At 45.8% G+C, this 26,551-nt stretch overlaps 2 protein-coding genes across 2 annotated transcripts in view; both read right to left on the reverse strand.

Moving 5' to 3' along the window:
- PAK1IP1 (PAK1 interacting protein 1) overlaps nt 1–14,853 on the reverse strand; it is a 49,109-nt gene extending 34,256 nt beyond the window's left edge. The window contains exons 1-2 of the mRNA XM_075314759.1: nt 14,722–14,853; nt 10,284–10,446 (exon numbers count right to left, since the gene is read on the reverse strand). Coding sequence (XP_075170874.1) covers nt 10,284–10,446; nt 14,722–14,820 — 262 coding nt within the window. The 5' untranslated portion in view covers nt 14,821–14,853. The remainder of the gene's footprint in view (nt 1–10,283; nt 10,447–14,721) is intronic.
- The window catches only part of TMEM14C (transmembrane protein 14C), a 425,910-nt gene that overhangs the window by 70,759 nt on the left and 328,600 nt on the right, over nt 1–26,551 (reverse strand). The window lies entirely within an intron of this gene.

Consider the following 26,551-nt stretch of genomic DNA (forward strand, 5'->3'; position numbering starts at 1 on the left):
AAAAAAAAGTCTGATAAAAACAATAGTAAAAATAAATAAAATAAAAAAAAAAAAAGTGTCTTGTGACGCCACCTACAGATCTCGGTAATATTACCGGCGCTGCTTGCAGACCTCCGGGTGATGATAAAGCAGCTCGTTTGTTACGCTCCCCGTAGGTGGACCGATGTCCACGGGGCCCTTGGGAAGGATCAAGCTTTTACACACAGGGAGACAGCTTACCACATGAGTCTTGATACTGGTTTCTTCAAGGCTACTGATGTGCGGCTCCCCGTGTTCAGGCAAACGAAGTCCATAGTGAGCGCTGTACCTTTGATAATAACAGACAGACACACAAACAGTCTTTCTTTCTGTACCTTTGTTGGCAAAGTTAAGTCCTGGGTACAGTCCGGGTGGTCAGGTGGCAGTTAGGGTTTCCACACTTGTGAGTTATGAAGCCTCCTTATTACTGTGTGTTTGTTTAAGTCCTGCACTGTCTAAACCTTAGCCCTGACCTCTCTTGTATCTCTCACTTGTATAGCAGGCGGATTTGGGGATAATGAAAAAACCACGGTATTGGCTGCGCTGCTATTAAAGTTCATAAAGATGATGGTATTGTTCCAAAACACTTTTTTTATTGCAAGATTATAAGCCACAACGCGTTTCGGGGTTAAATGTTCCCCCTTCCTCAGGTAGCAACAATCATATGAAGTGGTATGCCTTATATATACATGAATATGTAGGTCCCCACACCCCTTGATTAATTCAACATATGGATCATAATGATCAATCAGCAGGGTTTTCAGGCACCTCGCCTCACAAAAATCAATTGTACATATTCACATTTGACAGCGATGTTCAAAAAACCACAAATATATTTTGTCTCAAGTATATTGTGATACCCTCATCATTAAAAAAATCTTTTGAAATATATTTAAAAATTAATAAACATGAATAAAAAACTCATCAAGGAAATTACTTTAAAAACAAGAAAATATGAAATTTGGATTTTGAGATTTAAAATTTACAAATAGAGGGTGAAATTGGATTAAATTAAATAAAAAAAATTTCTTTTCAAAAAATTTTTTAAAAAAAAAAATAATTTTTTTTTTAACTATACGGTTCCAATACAGGGCTAAAATATTAATTGTTAAAAGTGAGCGTGATAGCTCTAAAAGTCCATGGAATGGATCGCTAACTAAAACAGGTCATAATCCATAGTTTATAGTGTTTGACATATAAAAAATACATTTGCTGAAAAGTAACTGCCTATATAGTAGTTAAACCATATTTTAACCTCAATTTTATTTTATTTATGGTGCTAATAAAAAGTATGCTCTATTTGATCTGCTCAGTCATTATATTGAGGCCTTCTGGATTCAAAGTGGCTAATTTAAATATCCAGAAGGATTCGCGTTCCACCAACCTCCAATACCTAGCTGTAACATCAGCCATAACCTGCTCAATAATCACCATTTTGACATTGTCTCTGTCTTTATCAAATTCAAATTCAAATATGCTTTATTGGCAGGACCAAAATACAATTAGTGTTGCCAAAGCAGGAGAAATACAGTAAGTGTGGTGGGAGGGGATCAGGGTTATGGGGAGTTGGGGGGCACAATTTGGGCTCTGACAGTCCATTTAGGGGTCTTAGGTTCCCCTCAGCTTATGACATGTGGTGACATATTGGGCGGCGATCTCCACCATGTTCCAATAAAAAATGCCTGGAGAGACTGTGGGTTACTATAACATGGCGAATATTGTATCTATGACCGTTTAGTCTATTGTGTACCATTTGCGTTGTGCGGCCTACATATTGTAGGCCGCACGGACATTCTAATAGATAAATGACATAGGAGCTGGTGCAACAGAGATGTTGCTTTATTAAGAATTCCTCTCCTGTTATATTTGATTTGAAGGATTGTACGCCATGTTTTAATGTTCTGCAGCATAAACATCGGATTTGTCCACAATGGAAATTCCCGACTGGTTTGTTAATATCTAATCCATTTTGAGGCAACTGAGTTTTTTTTAAAATTGTTGTTTTGCTAGGTGCGATTAAATTTTTGAGGTTTTTACTTCTCCTAAAAATAACCTGAGGTTTATCGGGTAAACAACCCGAAAGGATCCTGTCCCCTTTTAAAATATGCCAGTGTCTCCCTATAAGCTCCTTTACTTTACCATACGAATCACTAAAGGTAGTCACTAAACAGCTTTCGAAGGTGGTTTCATTTCCCTGTACTCCTATATTTGTCTTTTTCCCTTCAATAATATCCAAACATTTATCTTGATCCAATAGGAGGCTTCTTTTGTAAGCATCAGTCAATATTTTTTTCGGATAGCCTTTACCACTGAAGCGACTTTGCAATATTCTAGCTTCAGCTTTGAAAGAAGCAATATTGGTACAGTTCTTCCTGATGCGCCAATATTGCCCATACGGTATATTTTTTATCCATGTAGGGAGATGGCTGCTTGAAAATTCAAGATAACTATTGACATCCACCCTTTTAAAAAAGGTGGATGTTTCAATAGTGTCCTCCTCATTGAATTTGATATTAAGATCCAGGAACTGGATAGATTTCCGGGACATTGTGGCCGTAAATCTTAGCCCCCATTCATTCAGATTGAGTGACTTTACGAAATTTTGAGCACTTTCCTCAGAACCTGACCAGACAAAGAACAGGTCATCTATGAATCTACGATAAAATACCATGTTCTCCAGCGCTAGGGGGGACTGTGCAATATGAAGGGACTCGAAGCACCCCATATACAGGTTTGCAAAACTGGGGGCAAATCTCGTCCCCATTGCACAGCCCTTCAATTGTCGGTAGATCCTTTCCTCAAAAGTAAAGACATTGTGATGTAAAATAAACTCAATGGATTGCAAGATAAATTCCCTCTGGGAGGTTGGAAGTGAGTCATCCATTGCCAGATAGGATTCCACACTTTTCAACCCCAACTGATGATCAATGTTTGAATATAACGCAGCTACATCCAATGTAATAAAAAGACCATTCGGAATGGCAGGTAGTTTTCTCAGTAGCCTAATAAGGTGTGAGGAGTCTCTTAAATGTGAATCTAGTTTGCCGACATATTTTTTGCAAAAAAAGGTCAACATAATGTGACAAATTAGCCGTAATAGAATTGATTCCAGAAATGATTGGTCTTCCCGGCGGGTTGGTAAGGCTTTTGTGGATTTTCGGGAGAAAATAATAAAAAGGTACTGAATAATGCTTAATGTCCAGATACTGTCTCTCCCTTTTATTCAGTATCATGTCCTCACCCGCCTTTTTAATCATAGTTTTATACACAATGAAGTACTCAGGGGAGACACTGGCATATTTTAAAAGGGGACAGGATCCTTTCGGGTTGTTTACCCGATAAACCTCAGGTTATTTTTAGGAGAAGTAAAAACCTCAAAAATGTAATCGCACCTAGCAAAACAACAATTTTAAAAAAAACTCAGTTGCCTCAAAATGGATTAGATATTAACAAACCAGTCGGGAATTTCCATTGTGGACAAATCCGATGTTTATGCTGCAGAACATTAAAACATGGCGTACAATCCTTCAAATCAAATATAACAGGAGAGGAATTCTTAATAAAGCAACATCTCTGTTGCCCCAGCTCCTATGTCATTTATCTATTAGAATGTCCGTGCGGCCTACAATATGTAGGCCGCACAACGCAAATGGTACACAATAGACTAAACGGTCATAGATACAATATTCGCCATGGTATAGTAACCCACAGTCTCTCCAGGCATTTTTTATTGGAACATGATAAAGACAGAGACAATGTCAAAATGGTGATTATTGAGCAGGTTATGGCTGATGTTACAGCTAGGTATTGGAGGTTGGTGGAACGCGAATCCTTCTGGATATTTAAATTAGCCACTTTGAATCCAGAAGGCCTCAATATAATGACTGAGCAGATCAAATAGAGCATAATTTTTATTAGCACCATAAATAAAATAAAATTGAGGTTAAAATATGGTTTAACTACTATATAGGCAGTTACTTTTCAGCAAATGTATTTTTTATATGTCAAACACTATAAACTATGGATTATGACCTGTTTTAGTTAGCGATCCATTCCATGGATTTTTAGAGCTATCACTCTCACTTTTAACAATTAATATTTTAGCCCTGTATTGGAACCGTATAGTTAAAAAAAAAATTATTTTTTTTTTAAAAAATTTTTGAAAAGAAATTTTTTTTTTTTTTATTTAATTTAATCCAATTTCACCCTCTATTTGTACATTTTAAATCTCAAAATCCAAATTTCATATTTTCTTGTTTTTAAAGTAATTTCCTTGATGAGTTTTTTATTCATGTTTATTAATTTTTAACTATATTTCAAAAGATTTTTTAATGATGAGGGTATCACAATATACTTGAGACAAAATATATTTGTGGTTTTTTGAACATCGCTGTCAAATGTGAATATGTACAATTGATTTTTGTGAGGCGAGGTGCCTGAAAACCCTGCTGATTGATCATTATGATCCATATGTTGAATTAATCAAGGGGTGTGGGGACCTACATATTCATGTATATATAAGGCATACCACTTCATATGATTGTTGCTACCTGAGGAAGGGGGAACATTTAACCCCGAAACGCGTTGTGGCTTATAATCTTGCAATAAAAAAAGTTTTTTGGAACAATACCATCATCTTTATGAACTTTAATAGCAGCGCAGCCAATACCGTGGTTTTTTCATTATCCCCAAATCCATTCTCCTTCTCCTTCCTGGAGTGCACGGGGCTGCTGCAGCTATTCCAAGACTCTGCCTGAATCACATCAAGCCTCTGAAGGGCCGGTGAGTCACCGGCATCTTTTCTACGGGTCTGTCCACCACAGAGGAGGAGCTGCAGCTCAGTGCTGGTCTAACGGCTGTGCTCTCCATGTGGGATATCGATCGCGTGAGCGGCAGCCTGAGCTGGAAATACTGCGGGCTGGAAAGGACGAGATCCCCGCTGATGCCATAGCGGTACACCGTGGACCTCCCTTCGGCTGTCTCCCCAGTGTTGTACCTGACGTACAACAGGATCAGGTGAGTGTGACCATCACACTGCACACGTAATAAGTTATCATTGGATTTTACACAGGAGCGCACCCTTTTTTTCTTTTATTGTATAGCAGGCGATGAGGACCATTCTCCTGGGTACCACTAACTCCGCTGTGGTCCCTGGCTCTATTAATTGCGTTGCTACAAGTGTTCCTGTGCCAGGAGACTGAAGTCCCCTTCGCTCTCCGGTCTTTTCTGCTGGGCCTGAATTAAAACGTGCAGATTTGGACTCCGGTGTCCCGGTTGCTTCTTCTGCAGTGAACCGAACTGGTCCCTCCGCACCTCCGACCCTCACATTTCACTCGACTGACTCTGCCAACTGTCTCTTTTGACTGGCTCTGACTGGAGCTAACTGGCTTCCCTCCCACTCACCTCAGACACCTCACCCACTAAGTTCCACGACCAGACTCACTTTCAGGGACAAAGCTCACCACTATACAAGCTCAGCTGCACTAGACCCTAACCACGGTTTAGTGGAGTGTTGTGATGAGTGTGTGCGTGTGTCATGTGAATTCTCCTAATGTGGAAATCCCTTCCTGCACCTACCAGGTGTTAGTGTGGCTACTTATCTGTAGGGTGACACATATACACCCTCCACAGCTAAGTAAAAAGACCCCTGAAGACATGAGGGCATGCTGTGGAACGGCGATCTACAGCATTCTCAGGCTGTTCTGTGAATTGTCACAACGGTGTTCACATAGTATGGGGATTTTGGTTTGCAAACTAATAATCAAATGACGGCATCAGAGCATCCTGGAAATGGCAGGGCTTGTGGCGTGTTCCCGAAATGCACTATTTAATACTGAACAATAGTGGCACCAGGAGAGACAGCTGGAGAACTGAGGACAGCTTCATAAACCTCACTGATGCACTGAGTGAAGACTGGCTGGTCCGACCCGATCTCAGAGCTACGTCACAGCTTGAGTCATCTGCTACCTTTACCCTGATGGCCCATCCTTAGGGTGGTTAGTCAATACAAGATTGGTGGGAGTCCAGCATCACACTCCCATCGATCAGCTATTATTTCATTAGATATCCGATATAAACAGATAAAACCACTCAGCGCTGATCTCAATGACCCATCCTAAGGATTGCACTACGGATCAAAGGCAAGCCGACAATGCAATGCTCTGAGCAATGTTATACCAGGTAACATGGGCCCTGGATTTTACATGGATATTGCAGAGCAAGTAAATGACTTAACGGCAACAGTATTCTCTAATAGCAGTGGCCTTTGTCAGGAGGATAATTCATGAATGGCGCACGAGAAGGCGTTAAAGGTGTTGACTGGCCCTGTAACCATACTGCAATAGGATTAGTTGCTACGGACAAATAGGTCATTTTAGACAATCTAGTAAAGGGAATCTGTCATCAGATTTTGCCACCTAATCTGAGAGCAGCATAATGTAGGGGCAGATATCTTGTCACCTACTGGGCTGCTTAGTTTAGTTGTGATAAAATCACTGTTTAATCAGCATTAGATCATTAGAGGACTACTTGGCGTGCTGCCAGGTGGTCCGGCATATTCACCAGCTCTATATAACCCCACACCCACCACTGATTGGCAGCTTTGTGTACACTTTATACAGGCAGAAAGCTGACAATCAGAAGTGTGGGTGGGGTTATAGAGCTCCACAATCAAATAACTGTTAGGCTATGTGCCCACGCTGCGGAAAATGCGGATTTTTCTGCTGATTTCTCGCGGAAAAGCCGCGGATTTTCCAGAAATCTCCAGCACAGCTACTCCCCAGCCATTTCTATGGCATTTGGGAAATGCTGTGCCCACGCTGCGGATTTTTCAGCAGCGGAAATAGTGCAGATTTTCGTGCGGAAAAATCTGCAGCATGTCAATTATTGTTGCAGATTTTCGTGCGGATTTTGCCTATTAAAAAAAAAAAAACAAAAAATTTGGTCAAATCCGCACCTATGAAAAGGTGCGGATTCCGGGGGAAAGCTGCGGATTTTGATGCAGAAAAATCCGCAGATACAGAGTCCCGTGGGCACATAGCCTTAGATCTGCAGCAGTGAAGTGATTTTATCAAAACAGCTCAGTAACGGTCACATCACTGGAATCAGGGTCTCTGCCTGTACATTATGCTGCTCTCAGATGAGGTAGCAAAAACCTGGTGACAGATTCCCTTTAATGCAAATGTGTCAGAGACTGATCAGTCATTTCAATCAGATTTTTATGAGAGGAGGCAGAGAGAACTGTGACATCACCTATTGCGATTGGTAGGTCTTGTGTCATCAACTGCTCGGTGAGAGTTTCAGTGCTTAATCCTGTGTTACATCAGCAGGGACCTAACCTCTAGGACAGCCACATATCACCAGCGCAAGCGCACAGCCACTGCAATTTGAGTCTACTAATGGAGATTCTGGAGGTCCCGGGTGGAGGGCGCCCCATACTCTACCTGTGAGAAGAAGCACCACTTTAAAAGTGACCCTGTCATCAGGATCAGGCATGATAAACTAAAGGTAGGGGCATAAGGCTATGTGCCCACGGGACGCTCGTACCTGCGGATATATTCGCAGATACGGCCGCATGTTTCCCGCAGCTGCCCGCCGGCAGCCGCAGCTATTTTTAGCTGCGAGTTTCCAGCGGAATAGCTGCGGGAAACATGCGGAGATTCACGTGATTTACCTGCGGACATCCCGGCCTCTATCTCCATAGCGGAGGGCCGGGATCTCCGCAAGTAAATCCGCATGAATAATTGACATGCAGTTAGGTGCGGCTGAGGGATCTCCGCAGGAGATTCCGCAGCGTGGACACAGCACTCCCCATGTCCCATAGGGTAACATGGGGAGTGCCTGTACATGCTAGAACCTGCGGATTTATCTGGAAAAAAAAAAACAAAAAAAAACGAGAGAAATCCGCAGGTTTTCCGCGGCAAAATCCGCGGGTACAGAGTCCCGTGGGCACATAGCCTAAGGCGCTGTACTGCTGATTTAATAGGTGCCTTCACTGTACACAGTGTGCAGAATTATTAGCCAAGTTGTATTTTAGAGGATTTTTTTTTTATTATTGATCAACAACTATGTTCTCAATCAACCCAAAAGACTCAAATACCAAAGCTTAATATTTTTGGAAGTTGGAGTGGTTTTTTTTTTTTAGATTTGGCTACCTTAGGAGGATATCTGTTTGTGCAGGTAACTATTACTGTGCAGACTTATTAGGCAACTTAATAAAAAACAAATATATTTCCATCTCACTTGTTTATTTTCACCAGGTAAACCAATATAACTGTACAAAATGTAGAAATAAACATTTCTGACATGCAAAAACAAAACCCAAAAAATTAGTGACCAATATAGCCACCTTTCTTTATGATGACACTCAACAGCCTACCATCCATAGATTCTGTCAGTTGCTTGATCTGTTTACGATCAACATTGCGTGCAGCAGCCACCACAGCCTCCCAGACACTGTTTTCCCTCCCTGTAGATCTCACATTTTATGAGGGACCACAGGTTCTCTATGGGGTTCAGATCAGGTGAACAAGGGGGCCATGTCATTATTTTTTCATCTTTTAGACCTTTATTGGCCAGCCACGCTGTGGAGTAGTTGGATGCATGTGATGGAGCATTGTCCTGCATGAAAATCATGTTATTCTTGAACGATACCGACTTCTTCCTGTACCACTGCTTGAAGTTGTCTTCCAGAAACTGGCAGTAGGTCTGAGACTCGAGCTTCACTCCATCCTTAACCCAAAAAGGTTCCACAAGTTAATCTTTGATGATACCAGCCCATACCAGTACCCCACCTCCACCTTGCTGGCGTCTGAGTCGGAGTGGAGCTCTCTGCCCTTTACTGATCCAGCCTCTGGCCCATCCATCTGGCCCATCAAGAGTCACTCTCATTTCATCTGTCCATAAAACCTTTGAAAAATCAGTCTTAAGATATTTCTTGGCCCAGTCTTGACGTTTTATCTTATGTTTCTTGTTCAAAGCTGGTAGTTTTTCAGCCTTCCTTTCCTTGGCCATGTCCCTGAGTATGGCACACCTTGTGCTTTTTGATACTCCAGTAACATTGCAGCTCTGAAATATGGCCAAACTGGTGGCAAATGGCATCTTGGCAGCTTCACGCTTGATTTTCCTCAATTCATGGGCAGTTATTTTGCGCTTTTTTTGCCCAACACACTTCTTGCAACCCTGTTGGCTATTTGCCATGAAACGCTTGATTATTCGGTGATCACGCTTCTAAAGTTTGGCAATTTCAAGACTGCTGCATCCCTCTGCAAGACATTCACAATTTTGGATTTTTCAGAGCCCATGAAATCTCTCTTCTGACCCACTTTGCCAAAGGAAAGGAAGTTACCTAATAATCAAGCACACCTTATATCGGGTATTGATGTCATTATACCACATCCCTCCGCATTACAGAGATGCACATCACCTGATTTACTTAATTGGTAGTTGGCTCTCAAGCCTATACAGCTTGGAGTAGGACATGTATAAAAAGTATCATGTGATCAAAATACTCATTTGTCTAATAATTCTGCACACAGTGTAGAAACAGTGTTAAGGGTCTTCATCTTTGCCACGGCCCCTCTAATGCCCCTAGGGTAAGAATCTTCATGCTGCTTAAAATTCTGCGCTGTCAGCCATGGGCTTCACTTTTGCAGATTGACCTTGCTGCAGGCTTCAGTAAAATGGTGCAGTTGTTGGTGCATGCGTATATTAACCTGCAGACTTCAGGAAAATGGCGTAATGATTTTGCATGCGCAGATTGAGATCTCGACTCATCCTTAATCTAAGATATCAACCTGCGCATGCCCCACCATTTTCCTCAAGTCTTCAACCAGATAGATTTGCGCAATCACCATGGTTAAGGTTGGCGCCATCGCAGAATTTTAAACAGCATGAAGATACTTACACCAGAGGCGGTTGAAGTGATGTGGTAGAGGTGAATACCCACCCCGCAGTCCCGCCGCGATGTATGAACAGATAATTGAACCAAATCTTCTAATGATGATTAAAGAATAACCAGGCAACGGGATTTCTACAGAGAAGGTTCCTATTAAATCAGCAGAACTCCTCCTCTATACCCATGCCTTCTATCATGCCTAATCCTGATGACAAGTTCTCTTTAATGCTTCACTGCCGGAAAATGGCAGCCATCATCTTCTAAGTGCCTAATAAACAGTTCTGAACATCCTGCAGTTTGCTTTCCATTGGAAAAATTATGATTTTCAATGTAAGGTTTAAAAGTGACAGTTAAGAAATAGTTAACATACCATTGTGATGTAGTAAGGCCCCATGTTCAACCTTCTTCTTCATATCATAGATCCGGATTGTTTCATCTTTGCTTCCAGTGGCTACAAATCTGTTATTAGCAGCTACCACGGATATGGAGGCTGTGTGGGAGTGATTGGTGAAGTCCGCTGTGGCTGCCCAATGCTACATACACAGAGAAAAAGAACAGTTACTATGTAGTGAGGGGCCTCTGTATATACAGTGGGGGGGGGGGGGGGGGGAGTATTTAGTCAGCCACCAATTGTGCAAGTTCTCCCACTTAATATTTAGTCAATTAAAAACATGAATATTTCTGGCTCTCACAGACCTGTAACTTACACTTTAAGAGGCTCCTCTGTCCTCCACTCATTACCTGCAGTAAGGGCACCTGTTTGAACTTGTTATCTGTATAACAGACACCTGTCCACAACCTCAAATAGTCACACTCCAAGCTCCACGATGGTGAAGATCAAAGAGCTGTTGAAGGACCCCAGAAACAAAATTGTAGCCCTGCACCAGGCTGGAAAGACTGAATCTGCAATAGGCAAGCAGCTTGGTGTGATGAAATAAACTGTGGGAGCAATAATTAAAAAAAATGGAAGACATACAAGACCATTGATAATCTCCTTCGATCTGGGGCTCCACACAAGATCTCACCCCGTGGGGTCAAAATGATCACAAGAACGGTGAGCAAAAATCCCAGAACCACATGGGGGACCTAGTGAATGACCTGCATAGAGCTGGAACCACCGTAAAAAAAGCTACAATCAGTAGCTCACTACATCGCTAGGGACTCAGATCCTGCACTGCCAGACATGTTCGGGCCCATCTGAAGTTTGCTAGAGAGCATTTGGATTATCCAGAAGAGTATTGGGAGAATGTCATATGTTCTGATGAAACCAAAGTAGAATTGTTTGGTAGAAACACAACTCATCATGTTTGGAGGAGACAGAATACTGAGTTGCATTCAAAGAATGCCATACCTACTGTGAAGCATGGGGGTGGCAACATCATGCTTTGGGGCTGTTTCTCTAAAAAGGGACCAGGACAACTGATCTGTGTGCATGAAAGAATGAATGGGGCCATGTATCATGAGATTTTGTGTGCAAACCTCCTTCCATCAGCAAGGGCATTGAAGATGAAACGTGGCTGGGTCTTTCAGCATGATAATGATCCTAAGCACACCACCAGGGCAACAAAGGAGTGACTTCGTAAGAAGCATATGAAGGTGCTGGAGGGGCCTAGCCAGTCTTCAGATCTCCACCCCTTTTAAAACCTTTGGAGGGAGTTGAATGTCCGTGTTGCCCAGCAACAGGCCCAAAACATCACTGCTCTAGAGGAGATCTGCATGGAGGAATGGGCCAACATACCACCAACAGTGTGTACTAACCTTGTGAAGCCTTACAGAAAAAGTTTGACCTCTGTCATTGCCAACAAAGGATATGTAACAAAATATTGAGATGAACTTATTATTATTGACCAAATACTTATTTTCCCACCATAATTTTCAAAATAAATCTTACCAAATCAGACGCGGTGATTTTCTGGATTTGTTTTCTCATTTTGTGTCTCATAGTTGTGGTCTACTTATGATGTAAATTACAGGCCTCTCATCTTTTTAAGTGGGAGAACTTGCACAATTGGTGGCTGACTAAATACTTTTTTCCCCACTGTACACTAATTTTCACAGAAAACTCAACTTGTGATATATTGGCACTGTGAGGGTGTTACAATGCTCTGGGAGCACGGGGGCCCAGAGAAAAGGCAGCCGGGGTAGGTACACTGGATGAGAGTGAAGGTAGCGGGGGGCACGGTAGCATTGAGAAAAGGCGGCGGGGTGCAAAACGGACTAGACTAAAGCTGGGAGTGGACACGCCAGCTCTGAGACAGGGCGGCGGACGGCACTGCGGCGCAGAGAAAAGGCATTCAGAGGGGAACAGCAGGTGAGAGTATGGCTATGTTTACACAGGGCATTTTTGGTGGGTTTGTTTCCTGACCAAAACCGGATCTTGTAGCAGAAGTCTCCTGGTTGTTTTCTGTGTTTTTGGCATGGATTTTATGGCATTGTATGCATTTTTATTTTTGCACTTCCGTCCAGACCCGCGCGGGTTCAAAAGTACCCAAGTTCCGGGCCCAGGCCAGGACTGATCTGGATCCGGCACATACTGGTAATAAAAAAAAAAAAAAAAAAAAAAAGCAAGCGCGCTATATTTACCAGTCTCCAGCATGGTACCTGCTCCTGCAACCCCCTCCTACTTCCGGGGGGGGGGGGGGCACTCATTAGCCTCATGCATATTCACTGCTTTCCCCGCCCACCGGCATCTGTGATTGGTTGCAGTCAGACGTGACCCCAGCCTGTGTGACTGCAACCAATCACAGGCCCGGTCTGCAGGTCTATTGTACAGTTAAAAAAATATATATTTTTTTGCCCTTGAGAAAGTCACCTCTGTGTGACGATACACGTCGGGTAAGGTGATCCCTTGGGTTCTTTCTGGACCATGGATTCAGCTTAGGGCTACTTACTACTATATTTTGGCTTTAAAACATCTATGTGCATGTTTTTTTTTTCCAGCACAGCGTGGGGTGTTACTCGGTGGAGACGTCCATACATCTCATTGTGCCCTGGCTGATTTTGTTTAGATTCATGGTCTATCATGACCATTTTGCAAGCTACAGTTAGGATTTAGATGTACTGCAATCGTTTGGGAAAGATTTAAACATATTTTCCTGATATTGTGTGGAATTGTATTCTGCATCTGAAATGCCTGTGCCCCTTTTCTTGTTATAATAGGCAGCTTGTACAATGTGGGTCTGCTCTGTACTTGGGATCACATGGTTCTTTTCTGTGCTTTTGCTTGTTTTTAAAATGGTTGTATACGGTTATTTTCACACAGTTTGTGTTGTGTGACACATGTTTTGAACTATAATAAATATATTTACTATTTTTGATTAACTATTTGTGTGGTGATCCCTCATTCTTGGCACTTCTTTTTTTTCTCCTTTCTAAAGGGGTTAATGTCAGCTCACAGCTGCCACCAAGCCCTAGATTTGTAATGGGAGGCGTCTATGAGACACCCTCCATTGCTAATCTGTAAGTGAAAAGAAATAAAACACAAATACCAAAAAAATCCTTTATTTTAAATAAAAGACAAAAAAACACCCTCTTTCTCCACTTTATTAAATTTGCGGTCACAGGTGGAGGACCATGGGATCCAGCTGTGACCACAAATCACCTGAGCGACTTCACCACTCATTGCGCGGCTTACTCAGTCTCTGACTGAACCTCACAGCGGGCAGTCGTGTTCTATGGCGCTTGCTGTGAGCATCAGATATAACAGAGCTGAAATCATTGTGGGACCTCGTGTGGGTTACATCGGACCTGGTTGTTTATGAAGTTAATAAAGTGGTGAAAGAGGGTGCTTTTTTGTCTTTTATTTCAAATAAAGGATGCTTTTGGTGTTTGTATTTATTTACTTTCACTTACAGATTAGAGATGGTGGGGGTGTCTCATAGATGCCTGCCATTACTTATCTAGGACTTAGTGGCTGCTGTGGGCTATCATTAACTCCATCATTACCCATATTGCAACCGCACCAGGGCAATCAGGAAGAGCTGGGTAAAGTGCTGTAGTTGTCACATGTAATGGATGCGACAATGCTGGGTGGGTATCCCCAGTCTGAGAATACTAGCCCCAGCTGTCGGGTTTTATCTGTGCTGGTATCATAATATGGGCGGATCCTACACCAATTTATTTTACTGTAGGATATAGACCTGCCCACCGGTGTCTGTGATTGGAAGCATCAGACAGCTGTCACTCAGCATGGGGGCTCATCTGACTGCAACCAATCACAGACGCCGGTGGCCAGGGGAAGCACTGAATATGCATGAGATTAATAAGCGGCCCGGGAAGAAGAATTTGAGGCTGCGGGAGCAGAGTGTCAGCCGTGCCAGTGATCCGTGAATATGAAGCGCTTGCTCCTACCCCCCGGCCAGATACCCGGGGCCAATCCCCTGCAGACACAGAGTCAGTGGGAGATTGATCTGCCAGTCCTCCGAAACACAGGGACAAAACGCAGAAAGAATTGACATAGTGGTGACCACAAAGATGCAGCCCAAAAAAACACCTGCAACGCACGCATGGCAACAATGAAACTTCACTGGGGGGAGGAAATCCATGCAGTTGAAACCAAAACCGCACCTGGAAACCGCAGAAAAAGACGCAGCATGCGCACAAGGCCTAAAGGTGGCGGTAGACGGCAGCACTGAGAAAGGGCGGCGGGTGGCCGAGGGCACAGGGCGGAGTGCTGGGGAGGGGGGAGAAGAACAGCAGACACCAGAGAGAGCTAATAGGATCCTGCGGACTTCTACAATGGTGCCACATACAATAATACCAGGAGCCCGGCCACATTACTAACACAAGGCGGCAGATGAGACACAAACCTCTCCGCCCGGGGTCACTCGATATCCAAACAGTATCTGCTCGTAGCAGCCACACAGCAGCTCCATGTGATCCTCCATGCTGTACAGCAACATGTGCATCCACAACACAGCCGCACTTCCGTCCCGGGGTCCTCTTCCTGCATCCAGGTGTCTATGGAAAAGCCTGTTCAGAGCGAGCAAAGTAACTTAACACTCAAAGTGTGCATAAACTGAGGAAGGTGGAAAATGGTTCTATGCCCGCGCTTTCATCGTATGGCTTTATTTCAACTTTTTTTTCTGTCATTTTCACAGGCGCGATACGGGCATCCCCTCAGAGAAAAGAGATGAGACGCTGGCAGAGTGGATAGACTGCGCATGTGCAGCGAAGATGTTACCTCATCATGATACTTAATGTTGTACAAAAAAGTGTGTGTGTGGTAAAATAGCCCTTGTTACGTCTCCCGAGCCTGTCACCAGTCACCGCCGGCTTCTCTCTCCCCACCATCGGGCGAATCAAAGATCCAAGAAGAGGTCACAGCTGTCGGATGTCCAATTCATTTATAGCCATGAGTTTTATTGAGGGGGAGGGGGAATAGTGTGAGGGGACGGAATGGAGGGGACAGTGTGAGAACAGGAGCACGGTATAGAAACTGGACGGTGGGTGAGAGCGGACAGCATGAGGGACAGTATAGAGAGGGGCAGCATTGGGGCACAGTGCAGAAGGGGAAAAGTGTATTGACGGGGCACCGAATAGATTGGGCAGTATGGGAGAGACAGTGTGAAAGGGGGATGTGTGTCATAGCAACCATGGCCAACGAGTGCCGTACAGTGATCTGCTTCATGTCAAAGCAACCATGGGGACGAGTGCCGTACAGTGATCTGCTTCATGTCAAGGCAACCATGGCCAACGAGTGCCGTACAGTGATCTGCTTCATGTCAAGGCAACCATGGCCAACGAGTGCCGTACAGTGATCTGCTTCGTGTCAAGGCAACCATGGCCAACGAGTGCCGTACAGTGATCTGCTTCGTGTCAAGGCAACCATGGCCAACGAGTGCCGTACAGTGATCTGCTTCGTGTCAAGGCAACCTTGGGGACGAGTGCCGTACAGTGATCTGCTTCGTGTCAAGGCAACCATGGGGACAAGTGCCGTACAGTGATCTGCTTCATGTCAAGGCAACCATGGCCAACGAGTGCCGTACAGTGATCTGCTTCATGTCAAGGCAACCATGGCCAACGAGTGCCGTACAGTGATCTGCTTCATGTCAAGGCAACCATGGGGACGAGTGCCGTACAGTGATCTGCTTCATGTCAAGGCAACCATGACCAACGAGTGCCGTACAGTGATCTGCTTCATGTCAAGGCAACCATGGCCAACGAGTGCCGTACAGTGATCTGCTTCGTGTCAAGGCAACCTTGGGGACGAGTGCCGTACAGTGATCTGCTTCGTGTCAAGGCAACCTTGGGGACGAGTACCGTACAGTGATCTGCTTCGTGTCAAGGCAACCATGGGGACTAGTGCCGTACAGTGATCTGCTTCGTGTCAAGGCAACCATGGCCAACGAATGCCGTACAGTGATCTGCCTCGTGTCGTGGCAACCATGGCCAACGAGTGCCGTACAGTGATCTGCCTCGTGTCGTGGCAACCATGGCCGACGAGTGCCGTACAGTGATCTGCCTCGTGTCGTGGCAACCATGGCCAACGAGTGCCGTACAGTGATCTGCCTCGTGTCGTGGCAACCATGGCCAACGAGTGCCATACAGTGATCTGCCTCGTGTCGTGGCAACCATGGCCGACGAGTGCCGTACAGTGATCTGCCTCATGTCATGGCAACCGTTACCAGCGAGTGCCGTACAGTGATCTGCCTCGTGTCATGGCAACCATGGCCGACGAGTGCCGTACAGTGATCTGCCTCGTGTCATGGCAACCATTGCCAACGAGTGCCTACAGTGATCTGCCTCGTGTCATGGCAACCATTGCCAACGAGTGCCTACAGTGATCTGCCTCGTGTCATGGCAACCATGGCCAACGAGTGCCGTACAGTGATCTGCCTCGTGTCATGGCAACCATTGCTGTCAAGTTCAAAATGACGATGATGATGAGACTCAAAGGATCTCTCGGGATCTGGCTGCTGTTTCAAATCATAAATTGTCATGAGTGCACACGAGAATGAAGAATAACTGGACAGCAAGTCAGTTACATCTATCTCCATGACTGGCTCTTGACCAAGTAATCTTTATTATTTGAAAAAACTCTAAACCGAGCAGTAAGGGGGTGTAAACAAAAGTTTTAGTCCAATCAAATATTGCAGGGCAGGGCTTCATGACGTAGAGAGATCTGCACATCCTCCTTGGATTGGTCAGTCCAGGTTACAGGAATTTCTTTTGTCCATCTGTTTTGGGTGCAAACAGGAAATGGCAGCCATCTTTACAATTACATGTGCTGGTATATACTGTGTCTAAGAAAAATACACTGAATATGCAATATACATATATACATGTTAGTAAGAAACAAAAGCATTCACAAATATGTGTGTTAGTTCACATCTACTGAACTATAACTGAGTCTATGAAATGGCTGAATTAAGTATTTTTGGATACTCAATTCTTTATCCTCAACATTGCCAACGAGTGCCGTACAGTGATCTGCCTCGTGTCACAGATCAATGGCTTGGATTCATAACATAAGAATCTTATTGGTTGCATTATCATTTTACTGCTGATTGGCTGTATTTCAGTCTTCTACATAATTGGATATTAATTTCAAACTATTATGTTTTTAGGTTACATCTCACGCCCTTTGATTAAGGCCTCCTTCACACATCCATGCAGAAATATAGCAGATTCCTACTTGCCCATACGCAGGGGCTTTTTAACCCAGAGCGAGGCTTCAACATAGAGTAGATACCCAGTTACGAGATATGCTGTGACGTGGCTACTGGGTAGATCTACAAATGGCCATTTCTGTATGCTAAATATCTCATTTTTCTTAGATTTCCCTTAGCAGTAATGCAGGTCTATATTCATATATTCAGTTTTCATACGTTAGCATGTTTTGATATAGATGTGTGTCTGTATGGAGCATACGTGTATCCATGTGCTCCACACGGTGACGTCCATTTTCTCCGGCAGCACGGGTATCACATGGATCTCACACTGATGTGATCCTTGTGACATTAGTTTGACATGTACCAGAGGAAACACGTCGCTTCAAAATAAAGATTTTTTTTTTTATACTTACCTGTCTCTGGCGCTGCTGTCTCTGCCTCTGCTGTTGCTTCCGGGCCTGCTCATTATGCTCATGCATATTCTCTGCACTCACCGCGGACCCGGAAGCAAGTGTGGACAGCAGCGCCAGAGACAGGTAAGTATACCAGCTAATGCTGTCTGTGTGCTACACGGACGTGAGAAGGAGGCTTAACATATTGTGGACATATTGCCATGGGGCGTGTGTATGTGTACCTCGTGGAAAACTAAACATTGCATTCCCTTCAGCAGGAAGCTTAGACAGAGTGTAACTCCAGAGATAGCTTGAAGGTCAGTGGGTGTAGAAAATGTATCTCTTTTTTAGGAATTTGAATATAGACCGATTGTGTGTTCAAAACAATAACATAAATCCTTTGTGTGTTAACCCCTTAGTGACGGAGCTAATTTTCACCTTAAAGGGGTGGTTCACCCATTTTTTTTATTTTCTGTAGGAGTTATACTTACCTTTCTAGGCGTCTTCTCCATTGGCTTGTGTTTCCATTTCTGGCACTGAGCGGCGCTATCCTGCACGCTCAGTGCCTGTCACATGACCCCCTGGAGCTGTGGCCGCCGGCATCCTCTGACGTCCCGGCATTTCCGGGCTCTCAAACAAGACGGGTACGTCACAGGATGCCGGCGCCACTCACATTGAGTGACAGGGCTGTGGGCGGTGACTGCCGCACGTCACAGCTCAGCATCGAGGGGAGGATCCGGAGGAAGTCAGTGTGGAGCCGGAAGCGTCCTGCAGATGGAGAGACACGGGGCGCCAGAGTGCAGTACAGGGGGGGGGTCTTCAGCTGAATCCCCCCCTGCACATAAGTATGTGATCACACTGTCCACCCGCCCGCTCTGCTGCGATGTCAGGAGAGCGGCCGGTGTCGGGCAGTGTGATCATCTGCTCCTCCCAGCAGCAAGACACTGACAGGCATGTCACCGCTGTGCTCTGCCATCTGTCCTGCTGCATGGGACCAACTGTCTGCACTCTGTCACCTGCACCACAAGTCACAGAGTGGAGACACTTGGTGACAGAGCACCTCTGCCCCCCCTCTTCTTTCCCCACTCTCTTCTCCCCCCCCCCTCTCTCTCTTCTCCCCCCCTCTCTCTCTTCCCCCCCCTCTCTCTCTTCTCCCCCCTCTCTCTTCTCCCCCCTCTCTCTCTTCTCCCCCCTCTCTCTTCTCCCCCCTCTCTCTTCTCCCCCCTCTCTCTCTTCTCCCCTCTCTCTCTTCTCCCCCCTCTCTCTTCTCCCCCCTCTCTCTTCTCCCCCCTCTCTCTTCTCCCCCCCTCTCTCTTCTCCCCCCCTCTCTCTTCTCCACCCTCTCTCTTCTCCCCCCTCTCTCTCTTCTCCCCTCTCTCTCTTCTCCCCCCTCTCTCTCTCTTCTCCCCCCTCTCTCTCTCTTCTCCCCCCTCTCTCTCTCTTCTCCCCCCTCTCTCTCTCTTCTCCCCCCCTCTCTCTCTTCTCCCCCCCTCTCTCTTCTCCCCCCCTCTCTCTTCTCCCCCCTCTCTCTCCCCCCCTCTCTCTCTTCTCCCCTCTCTCTCTTCTCCCCCCTCTCTCTCTCTTCTCCCTCTCTCTCTCTCTTCTCCCCCCCTCTCTCTCTCTCTTCTCCCCCCCTCTCTCTCTCTTCTCCCCCCTCTCTCTCTCTCTTCTCCCCCTCTCTCTCTCTTCTCCCCCCTCTCTCTCTTCTCCCCCCCTCTCTCTTCTCCCCCCCTCTCTCTCTTCTCCCCCCCTCTCTCTCTTCTCCCCCCCTCTCTCTCTTCTCCCCCCCTCTCTCTCTTCTCCCCCCCTCTCTCTTCTCCCCCCCTCTCTCTTCTCCCCCCCTCTCTCTTCTCCACCTCCTCGCTTTCTTCTCCACCCCCTCGCTCTCTTCTCCACCCCCTCGCTCTCTTCTCCACCCCCTCGCTCTCTTCTCCACCCCCTCGCTCTCTTCTCCACCCCCTCGCTCTCTTCTCCACCCCCTCGCTCTCTTCTCCACCCCCTCGCTCTCTTCTCACCCCCTCGCTCTCTTCTCACCCCCTCGCTCTCTCTTCTCCCCCCTCTCGCTCTCTCTTCTCCCCCCTCTCGCTCTCTCTTCTCCCCCCTCTCTCTCTCTCTTCTCCCCCCTCTCTCTCTCTCTTCTCCCCCCTCTCTCTCTCTCTCTTCTCCCCCCTCTCTCTCTCTCTCTCTTCTCCCCCCCTCTCTCTCTCTCTTCTCCCCCCTCTCTCTCTCTCTCTTCTCCCCCCCCCTCTCTCTCTTCTCCCCCCCTCTCTCTCTCTCTCTTCTCCCCCCCTCTCTCTCTCTCTTCTCCCCCCTCTCTCTCTCTCTTCTCCCCCCTCTCTCTCTCTCTCTTCTCCCCCCCCTCTCTCTCTCTTCTCCCCCCCTCTCTCTCTCTCTTCTCCCCCCTCTCTCTCTTCTCCCCCCTCTCTCTCTCTCTTCTCCCCCCTCTCTCTCTCTCTCTTCTCCCCCCTCTCTCTCTCTCTTCTCCCCCCTCTCTCTCTCTCTTCTCCCCCTCTCTCTCTCTCTTCTCCCCCCTCTCTCTCTCTCTTCTCCCCCCTCTCTCTCTCTCTTCTCCCCCCTCTCTCTCTCTCTTCTCCCCCCTCTCTCTCTCTCTCTTCTCCCCCTCTCTCTCTCTCTTCTCCCCCCTCTCTCTCTCTCTTCTCCCCCCTCTCTCTCTCTCTTCTCCCCCCTCTCTCTCTCTCTTCTCCCCCCTCTCTCTCTCTCTTCTCCCCCCTCTCTCTCTCTCTTCTCCCCCCTCTCTCTCTCTCTTCTCCCCCCTCTCTCTCTCTCTTCTCCCCCCTCTCTCTCTCTCTTCTCCCCCCTCTCTCTCTCTCTTCTCCCCCTCTCTCTCTCTCTTCTCCCCCCTCTCTCTCTCTCCTCCCCCCTCTCTCTCTCTTCTCCCCCTCTCTCTCTCTCTTCTCCCCCCTCTCTCTCTCTCTTCTCCCCCCCTCTCTCTCTCTCTCTTCTCCCCCCCTCTCTCTCTCTCTCTTCTCCCCCCCTCTCTCTCTCTCTCTTCTCCCCCCCTCTCTCTCTCTCTTCTCCCCCCCTCTCCCTCTCTCTTCTCCCCCCCTCTCTCTCTCTTCTCCCCCCTCTCTCTCTCTCTTCTCCCCCCTCTCTCTCTCTCTTCTCCCCCCCTCTCTCTCTCTCTTCTCCCCCCCTCTCTCTCTCTCTTCTCCCCCCCCCTCTCTCTCTCTTCTCCCCCCCTCTCTCTCTCTCTTCTCCCCCCCTCTCTCTCTCTTCTCCCCCCTCTCTCTCTCTCTTCTCCCCCCCTCTCTCTCTCTCTTCTCCCCCCCTCTCTCTCTCTCTTCTCCCCCCCTCTCTCTCTCTCTTCTCCCCCCCTCTCTCTCTCTCTTCTCCCCCCCTCTCTCTCTCTCTTCTCCCCCCCTCTCTCTCTCTCTTCTCCCCCCTCTCTCTCTCTCTTCTCCCCCCCTCTCTCTCTCTCTTCTCCCCCCCTCTCTCTCTCTCTTCTCCCCCCTCTCTCTCTCTCTTCTCCCCCCCTCTCTCTCTTCTCCCCCCCTCTCTCTCTCTCTTCTCCCCCCCTCTCTCTCTCTCTTCTCCCCCCCTCTCTCTCTCTCTTCTCCCCCCCTCTCTCTCTCTTCTCCCCCCCTCTCTCTCTCTCTTCTCCCCCCCTCTCTCTCTCTCTTCTCCCCCCCTCTCTCTCTCTCTTCTCCCCCCCTCTCTCTCTATCTCTTCTCCCCCCCTCTCTCTCTATCTCTTCTCCCCCCCTCTCTCTCTATCTCTTTTCCCCCCCTCTCTCTCTCTTCTCCCCCCCTCTCTCTCTCTCTCTTCTCCCCCCCTCTCTCTCTCTTCTCCCCCCCCCCCCGCTCGCTCTCTTTTCCTCGCTCTCTCCTGGCATGGTCAGTACAGAAATCTCTCCATCGTGGAGGGGTGAGAGGGAGTAATAAACATGGAGTCCCTACTGTGTCTGTGTATTTATTTCTAATAAAGTATTTTTCTCTGTGTGATGTCTTTTTTTTTTTTTAAAACCCTTTGTTGGAGATTCTTAATGGCCAGGTTAAACTTGGCCTGACATTAAGAATCTCGGGCTTTATACCAGCTGGTAAAACATAGCTGGTATTAACCCCTTATTACCCAGCGTGCCACCTGCCACCAGGGCCACTGGAAGAGTTGGATACAGCGCCTGAAGATGGCGCTTCTATGAAAGCGCCATTTTCTGGGGTGGCTGCGGACTGCAATTCGCAGTGGGGGTGCCCAGAAAGCTTGGGCACCCTTCACTGTGGATTCCAATCCCCAGCTGCCTAGTTGTACCCGGCTGGACACTAAAATTAGGCGAAGCTCACGTCATTTTTTCTTTTTAAATTATTTCATGAAATTCATGAAATAATTAAAAAAAAGGGCTTCTCTATATTTTTGGTTCCCAGCCGGGTACAACTAGGCAGCTGGGGGTTGGGGGCAGCCCGTAGCTGCCTGCTGTACCTGGCTAGCATACAAAAATATGGCGAAGCCCACGTCATTTTCTTAAAAACGTTTTCAGGGAAAAACCTTTATAAAAAAAAAATGCTTCCCTGCATTTCTATTGCCAGTGAAAGTAACACCAAGCAGCGGGGGCTAGCAGCCAGTAGCTGCTTTGGTTACCCTTAGCAATAGAAAATGCAGCGGGAGCCCACAAACAATGTGATTTTTTTGTTTTTTTATTTTTAATGATTTTTTTTTAAAAAAAATCGGCATGGGCTTCGCCCATCGAGCACCAGAGCATTTTACTTCTCATTCATCCCAAGTAATCAGATTACTCCAGTGTCGGCCGATTACTTGTTCTGTGTCCCCCTGCATCCATCGCAGCGTGTACGGGCTGTGAGGTCAGCGGAGTGGAGACAGTGACATGCTCTGCTCTGACACATAGTGTGCTGCATGTCACTATCTTTCTCCACTCTGGCACTTGTTGTGCAGGTGACCGGATGCTACATGTCACTAACTGTCTCCACTATGGGACTTTTGTGCAGGTGAGAGTGTATACAGTTGGTACTATGCAGCAGAAATCACAGAGTGGGGCAGTTAGTGACATGTATCATCCGGTCACCTGCACAACAAGTCCCAGAGTGGATACAGTGACATGCAGCACACTATGTGTCAGAGCAGAGCATGTCACCAACTTGCTCTGCTCTGTCACCTGCGGTGCTGCATGTCACGTTTTTGCCGCGATTTGGTGCCTTTTTTGCTGCGTTTTTGCTCACTGCGTTTTTAATCAGTGCACAATGCCATTAAAGATTGTTGATGAAAAAAAAAAAAGTTCTGATGTCATTTCCTTATTCAAAATGTTCATTGTATGCAGGAGAGCAGACAGCAGCTGCAGAACTACAAGGCTCAGCATCCTGCATCCAGGACTGTATGCAGTTTTTTACCCAAAAAGAAAAAAAAATGACATGGGCTTCGCCATATTTTTGTATGCTAGCCGGGTACAGCAGGCAGGTACGGGCTGCCCCCAACCCCCAGCTGCCTATTTGTACCCAGCTGGAAACCAAAAATATAGAGAAGCCCTTTTTTTTTAATTATTTCATGAATTTCATGAAATAATTAAAAAAAAAAATGACGTGAGCTTCGCCAAATTTTAGTGTCCAGCTGGGTACAACTAGGCAGCTGGGGATTGGAATCCACAGTGAAGAGTGCCCATGCTTTCTGGGCACCCCCACTGCGAATTGCAGTCCGCAGCCACCCCAGAAAATGGCGCTTTCATAGAAGCGCCATCTTCTGGAGCTGTATCCAACTCTTCCAGCTGCCCTGATGCCGGGTGGCTAGCTGGGTAATAATGGAGTTAGGGCTAGCTGTATATTATCAGCTAGCCCTAAGCCCGAAATTCATGGTGTCACGCCAATATTAGACATGGCCACCATGAATTTCTAGTAATGATAAAAAAAAAAACAACACACAGAAAAATATTTTTATTAGAAATAAAACACAACACAATTAGTGACTCCATCTTTATTGAAATAAACCCCCCTCCGCAGTAATCCTGGGTTAGGGTCCCGCGCCGTCCAATCAGGATCCAATATCATCTGATCGGTTTGCTGGAAGGCAAAGCGATCAGATGATGTGTCAGGTTAAACTACGTGAATCACATCATACATCAGCTGATTGTATAAAAGCTGATTATACAATCAGCTGATGCATCAGTAAAAAAAAAAAAAATAAATAAATACTCACGTCTGTGCTGATATTACCGGCAGCTCCTGCAGCGGAGTCTGATCCTGGCCCATCACTGCAGGAGCTGCCGGTAATCAGCTGATGAAGTCCCCTGACGGCAGGATCAGCTGATAGCCGGCCGGGCGCGAAGAAGCCGGCGAGACTACGATCAGCTGATGCGTCAGGTGACTGCATCAGGTGATCCACGGCCAGGTCCTGCAAGCTTCGTACGTGCCCCGGGGAGACTGCACACAGCCGAAGCGGCGGGACCGAGACAGGGGCTGGAAGCAGGCATGGCACCGGGACCCTGCAGACAGGTGAGTATGACATACACACACACATACACACTCACACACACACTGTATATACGCACACACACACACACACTGTATATACGCGCACACACTGTATATACACACATACACACACACACACTGTATATACACACATACACTGTATATACACACACACACTGTATATACACACACACACTATATACGCACACACACACTTTCTTCCCCTGGCTGTGCAGAGCTGCTGCTGTCTGTATGATTGATCTCAGTGCATCCACTGGGAAGAGGCAGGGAGGAGGGTTTGGGTGGGAGCAGAGTGGGTGTATTAGACACAATGGGTGTGTTAGATAAGCCAGACACCGCCCTAGAGCCACAAAGAATTCTGGGACTTGTAGGAACTGAACACAGGAAGTCAGAGGAGAGATTAACCCCATCAGAGCTGGAGCCAGCAATGACCGTGTGCTGCTAGTGCACAATTAAAGGTAATTTTGCTGAAAAAACATAATAGATGTGTTGAGGGGCACATATTAGCAAGATTTATCAGAAAAAAAAAAATCGGTTTTGGTAACTCGACAACTTCTTTAATGACCAGACCAAATTTTGCAATTCTGACCAGTGTCACTTCATGAGGTTATAACTCTAGAACGCTTCAACGGATCCTGGTGATTTTGAGATTATTTTTTCGTCACATATTGGACTTCATGTTAGTACCAAATTTAGGACAATATTTTTGGCGTTTATTTATGAAAAAAATTGAATTTTGGCAAAAATTTTGAAAATTTAGCAATTTTCAACATTTGAATTTTTATACCGTTAAACCAGAGATTTCTGTGACACAAAATAGTTAATAAATAACATTTCCAACTTGTCTACTTTACATCAGCACAATTTTGGAAACAAATTTTTTTTTTGTTAGGAAGTTAGAAGAGTTCAAAGTTTATCAGCGATTTCTCATTTTTACATCAAAATTTACAAAACCATTTTTTTAGGGACCACATCACATTTGAAGTGACTTCAATAGGCCTAGATGACAGAAAATACCCAAAAGTGACACCATTCTAAAAACTGCACCCCCCAAAGTACTCAAAACCACATTCAAGAAGTTTATTAACCCTTCAGGTGCTTCACATGAACAAAAGCAATGTGGAATGAAAAAAAGCAAAAATTAAATTTTACCTAAAAATGTTGCTCTAACCCAAATTTATTCACTTTTAGAAGAAATAACACAACAAAATGGACCACTAAACTTGTTCCCCACTTTCTTATGAGCGTGCCGATACCCCACATGTGGTCAGAAACCTCTGTTTGGACAAATGGGAGGGCTCGGAACAGAAGGAGCAATATTTGAATTTTGGAAAGCAAATTTGGCTGAAATAGATTGCGGGCACCATGTTGCATTTACAGGTCCGCTAAGGTACCTAAACAGAAGAAACCCCTCACAAGTGACGCCATTTTAAAAACTAGACCCCTCAAGGCTTCTATCTAGGGGTATAGTGAGCATTTTAGATCCACAGGTACTTCACAGATTTTTACGTTGTCATATTGAAAATTTTAATAATTTTCTCACAAATGTTGCTTTAGCATCAATTTTCTCACTTTTTCAAGAGGTAATTCCAAAAATTTGACCTCAAGGTTTGTTAACCACTTTTTTATGAGCGCGGTGGTACCTCACATGTGGTCTGAAACCTTTGTTTGGACAAATGGGAGGGCTTGGAACGAAAGGAGCAATATTTGAATTTTGGAAAGGAAATTTGGCTGAAAAAGATTGCGGGCACCATGTCGCATTTGGAGGTCCCCTAAGGTACCTAAACAGCAGAAACCCCACACAAGTGACCCCATTTTGGAAACTAGGCCCCTCAAGGAATTTATCTAGATGTTTGGTGAGTACCCTGAACCCCCAGGTGCGTCACAGAATTTTATAACGTTGAGCCATGAAAATAAAAAAATAAAATTTTACCACAAAATTGTTATTTCAACCAGCCAGCTTTTTTTTTACAAGGGTAACAGGAAAAAAATCACCATGAAATTTATTGTGCAATTTCTCCTGAGTTTGGCGATACCTTATATGTGGTGGAAATCAACTGTTTGGGCGCATGACAGGGCTCGGAAGGGAAGGAGTGCCATTTGACTGCAAAATTGTCTGGAATCAATAGCGGACGCTATGTTGCATTAGGTGAGCCCCTGAGGTGTCTATACAGTGAAGCT

This window comes from Anomaloglossus baeobatrachus, chromosome 6, assembly GCF_048569485.1.
Source record: "Anomaloglossus baeobatrachus isolate aAnoBae1 chromosome 6, aAnoBae1.hap1, whole genome shotgun sequence".
In the NCBI taxonomy this organism is placed as follows: Eukaryota; Metazoa; Chordata; class Amphibia; order Anura; family Aromobatidae; genus Anomaloglossus; species Anomaloglossus baeobatrachus.